At 31.4% G+C, this 16776-nt stretch overlaps 1 protein-coding gene across 3 annotated transcripts in view; it reads right to left on the reverse strand.

Moving 5' to 3' along the window:
• Pcdh15 (protocadherin related 15) overlaps window positions 1–16776 on the reverse strand; it is a 1472709-nt gene that overhangs the window by 554486 nt on the left and 901447 nt on the right. For 2 of the 3 annotated variants that reach the window (XM_063239515.1, XM_063239513.1), the window contains 2 exons: window positions 9193–9207; window positions 8638–8703 (listed from right to left, as the gene is read on the reverse strand). In XM_063239515.1, the coding sequence (XP_063095585.1) occupies window positions 8638–8703; window positions 9193–9207 (81 nt within the window). The remainder of the gene's footprint in view (window positions 1–8637; window positions 8704–9192; window positions 9208–16776) is intronic. The other variant, XM_063239514.1, reaches the window with a different exon arrangement.

The raw sequence follows: 16776 nt of genomic DNA on the forward strand, positions 1-16776 counted from the left end.
CACCAATAAAAATATAAGCATAAAAATACATTAGAATCAAAATATCAAAATGTTCAAATAATACAAATAAAACATTGACTTTCATATTTGCCATTCATTAAAAGATGAAAATCTAATAATTCTAATACAGAATTTTGTATTGCTCATTAGCAATACAAAAATAGAAAAACAAATTGCTTATAGCAGCATCCCACAAGACTGATTCACGGCAAACAAATTGTAAGTTGTTTCGAAGATTTGGGATAGAGTTTTAAGACAATTAAATTAATTGCAGTTTTTAAATCGTTTATAACCTTTATTCTGTCTATTATCAATAAGGGCCTTCATCTCCCTTAATACCTTTAAGCATAGTAAATGAACTCTGTAAAGATTATTGATAGGCTGCTGCTTCTTCACTAATATTGCCCATGACTTGCCTGTCATAGAGTATTAAGATAAACCAAGCACATTAATCAATATTTTCATCAAAACACACTTTTCTATACATGATCATTTTATCAAGCATAATGAATGTCTTTGTAAGGCTTTCTCTGAAATGTGACGCTACTGTTATGGACTCTTCCATCTTTCCTAATAATACTTTCAAGACAGTGGAATATAACAAGCAAAACACTGATTACTTTGGATGGTACTATATAGTCACACTTTCAGAGAGTACTAATTTATGATTGAAATCATCGTGTTCACACTGACTTTTTGGGCGATTGCAGTAATCTTACATTTCTTGTTAAATGAGGCAATGCTACTTACCATACAGTCAGCTTCAAAGGCTAAATGTATTTTTTGACTTTTTGTTTTTAGTGTAGCATATTGCTTCAATGTGTAAAATTATCTGAGATTATATACAAACATCCATGTCTCTATAGCTGTGTATTTGGATTATATATAAGAATACGAAATTGAACGCAGAATGGGGAGAATTATTCTTTGTGAACTATATGCTGATTTATGATTTTAACATCAACTTATCTGTTGGCAAATCAATAAAAGAAATCAAAACATTTCTAACAAGTCTACATCGATTCAGTCATCACCCATCTTCTCAGCTTCATCAAAGGTATGTACTATTACACATTTTCTCCAGCTAACTTCTTAGCATTTCTTAAAATCACCAGGTATAGTATTTCTTCTTGGCTTGAGCTTATTTATTGCCTGTCTAATACAAAATTTCCCAACTAAATATGTGCCTTACAGGGAGACTTAACTTTTATTGTGTTCTGCTCAAATGTGTTATTTTGAAAGAAACGCTCTGCTTAAAACAACAACCACTGCCTCCCTACTTAAACATTATTCTCTATTTTCTTACTCCATTTTACTGTTTGTCCCTAGTTCCATTCATTAGCTTGTATGTGGGAGATGGTGTCACCTGATTTTTTCATCCCTAACACCTCTGCAGAGGTAGAATGGAGTCTTGTACAATATGGTGTCGTATAAATAATGGTGACTTGAAGAAAGGATTAAATAAATGATTAATGATGGGCCAAATGAATGAGCCATTGGATAATAACAGTAATAGGTACACAGTCTGCATTGATGAAAGGTTATTTACAATATGGAAAAGAGAATAACAAATAAGTGATATCTGTCAAGTGTGCTTTGTATTACTACTGTGCTGTAAGATTGAAGATAAAGAGCCTTTGGAAAATAATTTTATTGGTATAACTTGAATGGTAGCTTTTTTTCTTATATAAAATCAACCTGAGAAACAGTTTTTCTCAGTTGTATACTAATTTGGAATTTCAAATGATTGTTCCAGTATATTTGTAAATTTTCTAAATAAAAATAACAAGTAGAAAATATCATAAAAAGCTATTACAGGAAAAAAAGTGTTTTAGTGCTCTCGTGCTAGAAGGAGACTGATTTACAAAATTCCCTGAGGTATATATGGAGATTTTAGTGTTAACTAGATCACCACTCAAAAGAGAACTAAAAATACTGTATGGGAAAATGAAAAAATATCAGCAAAAAGAGAGGAAAAGAAAAATAAAATCTATTAAATCTTCATTTCTAGTCACCAGTGACGAGTATGTTTAATACATGACTGTAACTTTGCATTCTGTTGAATAGACAAATTTGTCATTTTGGATATTATAATCGTGAATAGATTATGAGAATTCCTACAATTTTTATTATTGTGTACCATATTATTGATTTATTTTTAATGTTTTTAAGGATTAACTCTGCACTATTTTCTAAAATTATACTACTTAATATGAATTTAAAATAAATGCTAGCTTATTGCACACATCATTTGTGGAGCAGCTGTAGAAGAAGGAATATCAAGAAATTTTATTTACTTATTCCAAAAAGTATATTTTCACTACATTGAATTATACTTATAATTTATTCAGGAATATTTGATACTTGAGTATTTGTTTTGAAAATTGTTGTAGGAGACATTTTAAAGTACCCAAATTTATTTCAAATCATTTTTGAATTATTATTTTCTTCTAGTGATTGCTAAATGTTTTACACTCTGGACAACTGGTACTCTAATGAAAGAACTAAGAGCCCCATTGCCTTATAGCATAGCTTAGTAATCTAGCAGTTGGCAAAATGCAAAAGTAATGCTGGATGTACAATAGACAGTGAAAGAGAATACCCTTACTTCTTCCCCCAAAATGCAACCCGAGTGTGCTCCTTTTTCTATGTAAAAGAATTTCTACCTCATTATTTTAATTCATTTCTCTACTCTTGTTGTCTCAATTAGAGTTAAAATACTTGTGACATGGAGACCATATGAGACACAACTCTGTTTTTAATCTGACTTATCAAAATTATCAAAATTTAATATGTACGATATAAAAATGTAGAAAATCTGCTTTTCTACAAGATCAATAATGGATACATTGTTCCTTCCTCTAACTACACAGGCCCATTCTACGGTCCACAACATAGCCTGTGTTCGGATATCTGTGCAAATTACATCAGTGTTAATCTCAGTCATCTGTTTAATCTGCTGTGATTTAAATTCTTCCTTTATAGGGAAACTGTTATTTATAATAGCATCATTTGGTAGTAAGAGTAAGATAGTGTTACATAATTTAATTTCCTATCATTCAAACTTTCTGATTACACATACTAACATAAATTATATAACAAAAGGAAAATATAATTAGAATAAAATTTATTTTTCCTAAATGTAGTACTTGCTTTCTTAGAAATAAGGGTTTATTTTGCACAATTTATTATTTTAAATATCATTAAGAATATTAGCATTCTTAAATTTAAACAGTAATTAAGGAAATACAATAATAGTGCAGACTACATTTATGGTTATTTCTCCCTGTGAAAATGTAAACTAACTTGCTGGATTTTTTTAACTATTATGTTTCGCATAGTTTTTGTGTTTGTTTCTTGTCATTCTATTACCCTCAACAATCACATTTGTAAGTTCTGTGTTAGACAATAAATAAAATAAAAGTTAAAATAAATAAGTAACAAGATAAAATTTCTAAAATTGTGGATAATTTTCATAAGACTTAAATATTGTCCGATTTATTTATCATTTCTGCTGTATATTCAAAAGATTTACACTTGCTGACCTTTTAGAAAGTGATTATTTGGGACAAATGAAAGAAGCAGAAAGTACAGCTGCTTATGAAGCTTCGCCAGTGATGAGCAGAGCCAAAATATTTCACACAACAGTATCTAAATGTAATACTAATGGCACTAAGGTATATCACAAATCTGGCATAATTCCTTCATAATTTATGGGCAGACCCTATTTCTTCATCAGTGTCTATACTTTTCACTGTAACAATTCTGAATGATTTAATTAGTTGGAAAAGGAAGCAAAGGAATCATAATAAATGATTTTATATTTATGATTTTAATTCTGTGTAATATCTACAAGCAATCTTGCCACAGATTGCTAGTGTTGTATAAAACAATTTAAATTTTCTGCAACTAAAAATCAAGTTAGGTTACCGCAAATTTGTTAAACAAGAGAAAAATAATGTTTTTTCTATTTACTCAGAGAAATAGAACTTACACTAGAAATAGCTGGTTTGATGTCAACTTTGATGATTGTATACAATGCTAAAATATATTAATGTCATATGTGAATATATACTAATTGTTAATTAGACGAAATAATTTCAGAATTTCACACATCATTAGTTTCTCTTTCTCATAAATGAAAAGTTGTGTACTTGCTGTACAAAAGTATTTTCTTCCTTTTTTTTATACTTGTCATACTTCTTTTTCATATTTCAAAGACAACTAACTTTAATTGTGAATTATTGTATTCGGTGGTAAATACTAAAAAATAAAGACAGAAACTCTACTGACTATTTCTGTAAAACAATAACATAGGACATTATTGAGACAAAAGTATATTGAGAGTAATTTTTAAAATGAAACAGAGCTATTCTTACAAAGTCATTTACATTAGATCTTTGTCTTTTTTCCTTTGCGCAATTCAGTCTGTTTTCAAGTATTTGAAATATGCTTATTTCACTAAAGAATAATATTTGAAAATTTTATAGTCAATACATATCATGTAGTTTATTTAAAAATAACTAAAATAGCTCTCTGAACTAAGAGAAAAAGAACATAGGGACAAAGGAAGGATGAAATTAAAGCCAAAAACATTCAATACGGCATCTGAGCTTTGATGCATTGAAAGAAGCATGGGCTAAGGCCAGGGTTACATAAGGATTAAGTATTTAATAGCATTGTTCAAATAAACTGAAGTATCTTTCCATCTACTGTATATCACTAATACTCAGAACATTTTGATAGGTTTTGTTTTGGTTTGTTTTTTTACTTTTCCCCAATCAGTCTCTTTGGAAATGTGCAGGACAGCTTTGCTAACTTCTTGTAAATCTAACAGTTATAAAACTGACAACTATTATAAAGAAATGTTACTATAAAATACTTTAAAACTAATCTACTCCAGGCCTTGAGGTTTTGACACTAGGAGAACAAGACACTAGGCGGAAATATCTGATTGCTTCTTAGCACCATTATTCTTGCCCAGGAGGGAACTACCTCAGAATCCAGGTCTTCCTTCCTTTTTGTATTCATTGCTTAGAGCAGAGCAACACCAGGACAGAAGACCAACAGTAGTGTTCCTCAATATGTCTTCGTCTGCCCTCCGGGATCACATCGTAAGCCTGGATACATCACTGCTTCCTATCTTGGCTCTGCAATATGCTCTAACAAGAAACTGGAATTTATAGAAACACTGCGGTATCATCTTTCATTTTTCAAATATATTGAGCACCCACACTATCTCTTTTAACTTTAAATTCATAAAAACTCTACAGATGGGCCTTCTATTCTCTCAGTGCCATGCTTTTGCCCTGGAATCACTTTTGTACAACCAAAAATGCTGTTTTAATTATGACTTAAAGTTACTTTTCTCCTGTTTTTGACACAAAACTGAACACAGATTCTGAGAACAAGTTAAACCTTGGATTCCCAAGAGGTTTTTTTTTTTTTTTTAAATGCCAGTCTATGATTGCTGTCATAAATGCTGAGGCTTCTGATTTGGCATGTGTATGGAGTCTGGACCTTAAATAGTCCCAGCAAAACAAACTGTAGGCTTTCTCCACCCAGTAAGGGGTCATTGCTATAAGTAACTCAGAATCCAATAAAACTTGAAAATGTGTTTCCAGACAGGCTTTTTTTTAAAAAAAACGGTTTTACTACCTGAATTCTAGATAGTATATCCTCTCTTTCTCTATAAACATTCTCCTATCAAAAGAGAATTATGCATTAAATATGCTCTACATACTAGTTCAAGAGCTTTCCATGAGTTACCAAGAACCAACATATATCTTTGGTTTCTCCTTCTATGTTTGGTTTTCTGGTAGTTTTAAGTTGTGATGATAATAAACTCTTGCTTTAAGTCAAGGATGATATAATAAATATTCTCTGAGCTTTTCACAGAAATCAGAGAGGGAAAATTGGTAACAGATACCCAAATGAGAACGGATCACCACCGTTAAACTTGTAATTCTTCAAAAACAATATATGAGGGGCTGGAGATTTAGCTCAGCGGCATAAGTGCCTGCCTTGCAAGCAGGCAGTCGTGTTCCATCCCAGGTACGGATAAAAAGGAAAAAGCCAAATAAAAAATAAATAAATAAATAAATAATAAAACATATATATATATATGCATGTGAAGACTTTTATCATATGCATTCATAAAAAGGGAAAATATTTCAATCTTACCGAGTATAAAAATCTGGAAAGAAGCAGATATATGGGTAAATGTGGGCTTTCTAAAAATGTAATTCAGTGACTTACTTTGGAAAAATTTAAATATACATAAAAAGAAAAATAAAAAAAAAGAGTTATTCAGACGCTAGTCTTTAGAACAGTATGTATATAGCAGCAGAGATTGTTACATGACAGACACCAATAATGTGAGCTAAACTCAAGGCTATTCATAATAAATTTATTAGTTAGGTTCAATAAAGAATTTTCTATACCTTTCTTTATAAAATCAACCAAAATTCTAATAACAATTATTCATCATTACTGGTAAAAATACGATAAATTCATAATTTCTTACTATCAATTAGAGCAAGAATGAAATGAGAAATTAAAACAGTTTGAGAGCATAGCTAGAAATAACTCTCTTATTGAGATGTTTCTTAGACTGCCTGAAGAAACATAATGAAGCACATTTTCATGAATTGTTTCCCTTAGAATTTTAAGCCAAGAATGACTAAAGAATACATTATAATGTCTAGAAGAAGTTTATTTGATCATCATCTTTTTTAGAAATTTGATGCAAAAAAAAATCATTCATTTCCTTAGTAGTGACACTCCTTTAGCAGCATTTTGATTAGATGACAGTTTCTATAAAACATGCCAAGTAAGGAACACAGCATTACCACATTATATCCTGTTGTAATCTTTTAAAACATAAATATTGAACTTTCTCCATTTGTTTCAATACAATCTGCTAGGACAACATCTTTGTAGCATTCCTAAGCTCCTTTGAAAAATAGAATATAATCAGCATAGAAGGAGATAAAATATCACAATTTCTATAGCTATAACTTAACTAACCAGTAAGCAAAATAAGCTCTGTATAAAAATCACATGTTAAAATAAATTTATTCAATAGAATAAATGTCTTATTTCAGCTTTGCTTTAGTCTTGAAGGAAAATGTATAACAATAAGAGAAGAAAATACGCAGAGACCTTTCATTATGCTTAATGACTTTTTGTTTCTTGCTTAAAACGTCAACCCTTCATTGCATGACATTCAGAAAATAAGAGTTTGTTCTGAATAACAGTAGTTAACTGTAAGTAAAAAAATAAGTCTACATGAGAGAAAAAATAATTTTACTTTGTTTTATTTTTCCTTTTTAAAGATAAATTTAGTGATTATTTTCCAGTTTGCATAGGACATAATAACTAATCCTATATTCTTTCAATAGAATTAGATTATTAAATAATCAAATTCTTCATATTTTGCAATTATTCAATATCATGAAAGTTTAGTGTAAGCCCTTAGTGTAAAGTTGTTCCAGTAAAAGCTAATGATGCTAAATTCTTGGTGAACTGCAAAGGATGTACACGAATTTAAAGGTTTGAGCTAATATGAACGGGGGTGAAAGAAGGATCTATAATGAAGCAAAAGAACTCCATGATGTAGTGAACTGATGCAGGTTGTACATGTACAATAGGGTTTTCAGCATATACAGGCTGAATTGTAGGAAAATGGTCATTTTCCTATAAGTCATTTGATTTTATGAAAGAATGCATATTTTTTTTGTCTTTTTGAGATAGAGTTTCATTATGCAGTTCAGGATGACCCTTTAGCCAAGGCTGCCCTCAAACTCATAGCAGTTCTCCTGTCTCAGCCTCCAGAGTACTAGAATGTACAATTTAGAATAGGGATACTTTGCAAATAAATAAAAGGAAGGTCCATCATCAAATTAATAGACAGAATGAGCCATGTTGCATATTCACACCTGAAATCAGTTGAAACAGAAACAGAACTCTAAGGGATAACCATTTGACTGATACTCAGTAAAGGAGAGATCTTTAACATCTGAAGGTTTCAAAGACGCAAAAAGATTGTTAAAGAATAAAATATCAAATGATATTGATATTTTTTATTCTGATCACCAAAATTATTTTTTTGAAGAATTTGATGAGTTAGGCACCAGTTGTTAATTATGGTAAAGAGAAACAATGAAAATTCAGGCTACTTCAGCTCTCAATCTGTTTGTCAAGAACATTAAATGCTCCCATCAACCACTTACAATCACAATGTCTAATCAGTTCTGAACCTTAATCTTCGCCAAGTTTCAGACAATTTAAGTTAGTAGCATATGACTTACCTTGTAGTCCATTTCTTTGAACAAATATGTTGTTAATGAGTATTAAATATATGTGCCCAAATTTTTGTGCTGGTTCAGTATCAATATCTCCTGAGTCAAATGCAACTACTTTAATACAAAAACAAACAAACAAACAAAAACCTTCTAACATACTCAGAATAATTTCCATGCACGATATAACTAAAACTGATGCAACATAGAAATTAGAGGTGAACTATTTAAGAACTGTGGTTGAAACTACTACTATTTTTACTCACATTAAACTAAATATTGGAATTCTAAGAAGTTTCTGTTAGATAAAACGTTGCAAAATAGGTCCACTCACCATTCCGACTCTCTTCATCAATAGCAACTATGGTAGCTGGTGGGCCTCCCCTAGCTAGTTTGCAATCTAAGGAGAGAAAATAGTCAAAGGTAAGAATTTCGAGTTAAATGAGTACTCATCGTGAGTGTCAATCTTTAGAAATGTGTATTGTTATATACAAAGAAAAATCCTTCAGTCAAATGAATATGAGATTTTGAAGGATTAATTAAAATATTTGAGAGATTCTTTAACATATTATAACAGTAATTTTGTACAAGAAAAACTATTAAAATATTACTGAGAAAACACCAGCAGAGATCACTGGAGAGAGACAAGTCCTTCAGGACAGAGATAATGGATGACAATTTAACCCAAAGAAATAACATAAAGGAATGATTAACAAGGATAAATTATAATTAAAGGTTCACAACAGAAACAAACATAATTGCACTTTAATTGGAATAAAAGGCTCTAGTTAAAGAGAGTGAATAGAATTTTAATAATGTTCTAAAAGAATAAAAGACAGACAAGCAATGCTCATGAGGTTGCTTGAGATTTTTGTATTTGTCATCTTACCCTCATATTGCCAGTCTGGAGTCAAAAGTATAGAGTCATCAATGGAAGCAGATCAGAAAAACAGAAGAAAGAAAGGAAGAAAGAATATATGTATATATTTAGCAAGAGATTTACAGATATGCAAAGCATTATATAATAGCAAACAAATTACCTAGCGATTTATGGAATTGAAATACATAAAATCCTTCTATCAGATTTTTTACAATGCTAACACAATAATTACAATGCTACACAGTAATTAAATTATATACATCATTAGTGTTTTAGCCACTAGTTTAGATATACTTGAAAATAACAAAACGTGCATTTGTGTTTCTTTAAAAAAAAAAAAAAAAAAAAAACTATTGGCAAATAGCCTAGTACCCTTATGCTGAAAAAAAAAAAAAAAAAAAAAAAATTCAGAGTGCTGCCTAGCATTCGGTTGTGGTGACTAATCCACTCTTTGAAATACTGCTAGTATCTTGCTTTGTATCACAAAGGAATGGATATAAAAATAGTATCATGACTAAAATTAGAATGGGAATACTTTGCTTGAAAGATGCCAAATGTGTGTTTCAGAGGCATAGAAACATCTTCCTAGGAAGTAAAAATTGGTTTGATACAGTTATGTTATAATATGTACAGTAAACAAACTTTATGTAAAATGTTTCCAAGACATGTTCATTGGAAGATGATTTCAAAGTTTATTTATTAAACTGTTGCAGTTTTCATGAAAATGACATGAATGGGAAGATCTGGGCAAGTAATTTTCCAAATTGTGAGATACAGTCTCTTTAATATGAAACAAAGATACTGAGTCATCTACAATTTTTCTCTCTTTATTCTTGTCAATATTCTCAGAGTTCCAACTCATGATATTCTCAGGTCTATGATAATCTGCACGCATTATTCTCTGTTGTAGTCAGGAGTTGTGCAGAGAACAATTAGAATCAGGACATGGAGTTTATAGTATTATTTTTATAATGGTCACCAGGAGTTAATACAAGAAGATGCAGCAAATCTAACCACAACACCAAAGACATGGATTATTTAGCCAAGAGCCTAAATCCCACAGCAATGTCCCACACAGTCCAAATAAAAACTCAGAGCTCATGGCAGTGCCTCCCATGGGTCCAACTGGAGGTCCAGAGCCCATAAGAAGGACTCAGGCCAGTCTCTTTTACAGAAGAGACCTTTGGGAAGGTCCAAAGGTCTGCAGTTGAAATCAAAAAGCCCATGCCAGCGGGGTGAAGGAGCTGTGTTGGTGACATGGGGGTTTTATGCTGGAGCTGAGGACTCACAACAAATACCAGGGCTGTTCTGAAAAGCACCACAGCCATCCTCAGCGACACGGAGGCCCTGAGCTCCGAGGACAACAAAAACAGTGGGGGACATGCCAGGAAGCCAGCCTGGCAAGTTTATCCTGGAGACCAAGCAGCACATGTCTTCCCCTCTGGAGCTAGGAAGCAAAGCTTCTCCAGGAGAACCAAAGGCTCAAACAGCAACTCGAAGGAGAACTCACAATGCCTGAACGCAACCCTTACAACCTTCTTCTCCTTTTCCACCTCTTTCTGCTGGCATCTTTCCTGAGGTGGAGTATCTTTGCTCAGTGCCATGCTGATATAATCCAGCTGTCATTAAGTTGACCACCAGTTCTTAATCCATAACACTCTCCTTTCCTCTCCTCCCTACATCTCCTGTCACTGCTCAGTGCCTTGAGGATTGTCACCTCCATTCCACTGTGCTTTCCTCCCAGAAGCTTGGTACTTAATTCATTTGTTCCATGAGATTTGTCTTCCTGCACCCAAATCAAAGTTAAATGAATGGCATTGCTCTGTGTGAACATCTGCGCTCGACTGGAATAAAAACAAAATTTCTTTGAACCACGTTTTAAGTTTGTAACTGTTATGTTCCTTTTGTGTTTCGAATATGGTTTGACTGCATCCCTCAGGAATTCATGTGTTAAAAACCTGATTGTGGGGCGATTGGGCAAACTGGGGGAAACTTTAAGTGATGGAGCTTAGTGAAAAATTTTGGGGCAACCACACTCAGGAGGGTAATGTAGTTCACTGGAAACATTAGTTAGTTAGAACACTGCTGCAAATAAGAAAGCCTGGACCTTGAATATTCCTCTCTGCTTTCGTGTGTTATCACGTGACATCTCTGGCGAATCATTACCAATGCAATGTTATCCATGATGGGGCCTTTTCTTGACATCAAACACATGAAGTTACACAAACTTGGTTTTTAGTTTCCAAAACTATGTGTTAAATAATGCTCTGCAGATATTTTATCGTTGCAACAGATAATGTCTAACATTCTTGCAGATATGCAAACATTCTTCATTTAGAATTAAGCATCCTGCCTTTCACTTACAAAATCAACTTACTCTTATTGGACTGTACCATATATTTTAAGGAAGTTTTATTATATAGAATCATTTCTGAATTTATTTCTGCCTTACAAGTCTCTTCTTCTCTCAGTAGAAGTAGATATTTTATCTATTCCTCCATCAATTTGATATATATCTGCATCAAAATTTATCTTTCACTCCCACGTTGTCATTACATGTAACATATCATGTATTAAAGCAAATACCATGTATTTGATATTTTTTAATGTGCTTAAAGCATAACTCATCATTTAATTAAATATGTAGATTATTTCTATGTAATGTTTTATAAATAGTTTCCATGTACTGTGGGGGAATAAAGAAATTTAACAGTTCCTTTCGTCATGGATCTTAGGAAGTAAAGAACCAAAGGAACAAAGACACATCATCATCCACACATGTATATAAGAGTACCATATATGTGCAATCGGTTCTTTAATAAATTTACTTGTTACAAAAATTACTATAAGATGAAAGATCCCCACACATTGAGAGTGAGTAAGGGATAGTAGCAACATAGAATTGTTTTATGGAAAATAGAAAAAATGAAACCTGATTGATTCTTAATCATATTTTGAATTATCAATTATCTCTTGTGTTTCATGGTAAAGAGCAGTTATTCTCCAAGATCATTCTTATACAGATAGACACTGTTTTAAGACCATGATAGCTAGGGAGATTCAATAAAAGTGTGCAATTTTGAAGGAATAATAGATTTTCGTACAATAACTTTCTACTCAAACAAGAGGAAAGAAAAGAGAAAAAGGAGGAAGTTGAATATATGCCTTTAAAAACTTCTCACCAGCCAATTACTATCAAATTTAAAGACAGATGTTCTCCGTTTGGCCAAGCTATGCTTCTGTCTTCATATGTAAGCCCAGCCTTACTTCCTTATTATTTACATCCACATGCTTTCTTCTTTAGCGATAGCAAACCAAATATAGGTTTACTGTGACATTTGCTGAACTACACTCTTTCCTCTTCTTCCCATGCTGATCTTTATTTCCTTTTCAAAACTCACTCCAAACAACACTTACTCTCAAAAATCTTCCACGGTATCATCCTGGATTAATTGCCTCTAATCTATTTCATTCAACATTCTGCATATTTGTACATGCATGCACATGCGTGTACACTGAATTAGTTGAGTAATACAAAATATTGTGGCCTATACTAACAGCAACTTTAAGTTTTCTTTTAATTTCATGATATACAGCCATTTTATTTACAATTTGTTTCACAATCTGCAGAAAAGTGACTTTTCATTTTTCCAATTGATTTTTGCTATTATATTCATTATATGAAAACACAAAAGTAAAATATGTGCGAGTTGAACCTTAAGAGAGTAATTTTCATTTTACCTTTTGATGATGTCACTCACAAAAATGGGGTTTGGTTTTGAAGTTTAGATCACGGGGACAATACTCTTAAATTGTATAATCTACAACTAGTTAACAGAGAAAAACAGTTAGACCATGATTGAAGACAAGCGAAAAGAACTGCAAACTAACCAACCATGTAAATCATTTCAATTTCAGACCAGGAAGTGCTACCTATGATGACTCATTCCACATTAGCATTTAGAGAATTTCAGTATTTTCCATAGAGAGCACGATATTTACTATGCCTTAATAGCATCGTGAGAAGATTATATATAATTTGATTAAAACTTTCCAGGATTGCTCTAGGAATATCCACCGAAGAACTCAGGACAATTTATTGCAGTATAAGTACTGCATCATGTACTTAAAAGAATCTCATTTATTTTAATTTATTCTACTTGGTCAATCAACAACAACAGACTTCTATATATGTGAATTGCATTTGGTGAATGAGAGGAAGCCTGTTCTTTTGCATAATGATTTAAAAAAATCTGAAATCAAGAGATAAACTAGGGATTAATGCAATAACACAGAATAGGGGGCAAATTTTCATGAGCGTGCTTATCAGAGAATCAATAAACAACTTTAAATTTATTGTTGTTCTCAGTGAATTTTACTACCTTTTATTATTTGTTAATATCAATGTAAATATAGTATCAAAGCATATTAACATTTGTACCCAAATGTTATTTTTTATGTAAAGTTCAAACTAGTTAAGAAGCTGTTTGACTTTTCCTTCCATTGATGGTTATAGTGTTTTTCATACTTTCAAAATCCCAAGTAACCAAAATTATATGTAAGGTGCAAAAAAATCTTAGTCTAGGGTGTAATACCACCATTTCATCAAAAGAAGAAACTCTGCATGATAGTTAAGATCAGGATCTTCAGAAATAAATTACTTAGGTTCAATACCAGCTACATGTAACTGCTTGCATTTAGGATTTTGAAAATGTATTTAATTTTTGTTTACTCAGTTGCATTATTTGGAAAATGAATACTGTTTTTCAGAGGAGTGATAGGGTTTAGAAATTATTGTTAAGAAAATTCTAGCCAAATAAGCTAATCACATACAAGCACACATTTATGCGTCTTAAAAGCAATGGCTTAAATGTAGTGCTGTTTTGTTTTGCCTTGATTTGTTTTACATTTCAGTACAAATTTCAACATTCCCATGCTTTATTTGTGCAACAACATAGGCTTGGAGAGACTAAATTTAACATGCTACATTAGTGATAATACAGTTAATTGTTGACCACAGATTATTCAGGATATAGTGATACAAGTTATGCGAAATATATCTTCTTACATTATCTGAGGAATGTGTAAATTTAAACTAAAAATAAATACCTTTTTCAAGTAATCCAACATAAAATAAATATATGTACCTTCTACAAATCTCATCTAATATCTTACTCTCTACTATTCCAGACCTTTGTTCAAGGCCTTTTTTAGCTGGTTTAGGTCAGATTGAACAACTTGTCTTTATTGTTCTATAATTGAAAAATAAAGTGAAAAAGAAAAGATACATGTTTACATCAGCAAGGAAAACAAATACTCAACGAACACATTATGAAAAGCATTTAAAACATTTACATTCTCTTGTTTCTGGACTCCAATGTGTTATTTTCTTATTATTCTTAATGAACACGTATGAGGAAATTCTCTATCACAATCTTACTAAAATATTTAAGAGGTCAAAAGATAAAAGATAAACACCAGCATCATTGTTTAAAATTATATTCTTCTAACGGAGAAGTTCCTAATAAGTCTTTGTTTACAGCCTACATTGCATATTTAAACAGAATTCTATGCCAGAAGACAATTATACACACCTAAGCTTTCATTACAAAAGCAACCTCTGTGAATTGGAAAAAGCAAAACTTGTAATCATTTAGTCACATAATATTAAAGACACATTCATGTAAATTTCACATCTGTTTTGCAGGTCTGACTCATTACCATGCAAAATGTATCTGTCAGATTTACAAGTTAGTGTGCACTGAAATAACTTTCCTACTTAAATATAGTAACGCATGCTTACAATCCTGTAACTTTGAAAGAATATGCTGATATTTAATCTTTATTAACTAATTTTTATATGTATGGAGCAAAGGCATTATTACACAGTGAACAAAATACCTGGTATCATTAACTTGGTAGAAATCGTTTATATATTTAAATCTATCTGGGTAACAAAACACACACACACACACACACACAAAACAATAGCAACAACAATTTGCTACTTTTTCCATATGTCTTCTATTACTTTCTGGTTCCTTTAATATAACTTCAACTTGTAAGAGTTTGCTTAGGGTCAGCCAGCCAGAAGTCATCCCTGAAGAAATAGCATAAGAGCTCCGAATAGCCTGTGTTCTTTCCATTGTTTTACAATGAAAAGGCAGTGACAGAGGGTAACGACTACATATGTCAACTATTTTAAAATGTTACTACTTCATTTAATGAACAGTCTCTTTCTGCATCATAAAGTTTACAGAGAATAAATTCAGAGCCAATTTCAGGCAGCAGTAGGATGTGATCTGTTTTGGGCAGAAAGAAAACTCTTCTTGGCAAGTTTGTAGACAGCACAGCAGCCTCACACTGAAATTTCAGCCGAGTAAATCTTTCAGTAAGAGTATACTATGATGATAGTTTATCATCAGCAATAAGAATGAAAGCATATTGTTGATAAAATTAATCCATTTATAAATTTGAAAATTTTTTTAGAATGAGGTTACATTCAGATGTCATGGTTTTGACAATTTGCTGTCCCTATACACAATAATCAAGAAACCTTTATCTCCTGATAATTTATCACATATAGGCTCATTTCACAGTTTTGAATCTTTAAATATTTACTAAAGAGATGGACTCCACATTTTACTACCGTATGTTTTTTTTTTTTTTTTCTATCAAACATTTTGCCAATACTTATTTGAAAGAACATTTTAGGGCTGATGATTTTCTGTTCATTTTTTCCAAGCTATATAGTTTCATATTTTCACAATCCACCTTCTCTTCCAGCATGATATGTCCAAAGATGCACACACTGATATTATGTATGATATCCCATAAAAGGTCAGTACAAAGACTAGATATCTTTACTCAAATGCAGTACATGACATTTTAATGTTACATGTTTTCCCTCAAAAACCTTGGTAACATTTCCAACATCAAGAGGTATTTAATTGGGGAAATTCAATTATCATAATCAGAATACAAATCTATAAATTAAGATCTTTATGATCCCTGTGCCCAAATATCTGTACTTTTGGTTTATGAACATAACACTTATGGAAAGACCAGAATTGAATAAAAAATAATAAAATTAAAAAATATGTTAAAAAATGTTGTATGACTAAAAAAAAACTCCATTTATACTTTGAGTACAAAGAAATAAAAATTTATAAGGCAAAATTGTCTGCAATAAGTAATTGTCTCTACTAATATAGCTCCTGTATTGCTTTATGGTACATTGTATTAATTAATAGTTATCGTAATGACCTTAACTCATCACATATTATTTAATTTATGCCAAATCTTTTAATAATTGAAAATATGCACTACATTTTAGAAATATTTTTATCCACAAGGCTTAATTAAAATGAAATTATATTTTTGTTCTTTCAAATTGTCAAAGACTTTATTAAAGGAATAATATTCAGTATTGGTAGAGAACAAGAAAATTTTGAGAAAGTATTTAATGATTTTCATAGATCTGTAAATTATTAAAAAGTTTAGAAAAAGGAAGAAGAGAAGCAGAAATTTAAAATGCAATGTTTCAATAATTGTTAGAAAAGAGTCTTCGACCACAAGTTTACTTTGGATACT

Source organism: Cavia porcellus, unplaced genomic scaffold (genome assembly GCF_034190915.1).
Source record: "Cavia porcellus strain 051 isolate PalLab524CR breed Dunkin Hartley unplaced genomic scaffold, mCavPor4.1 scaffold_28, whole genome shotgun sequence".
NCBI classification, from domain to species: domain Eukaryota; kingdom Metazoa; phylum Chordata; class Mammalia; order Rodentia; family Caviidae; genus Cavia; species Cavia porcellus.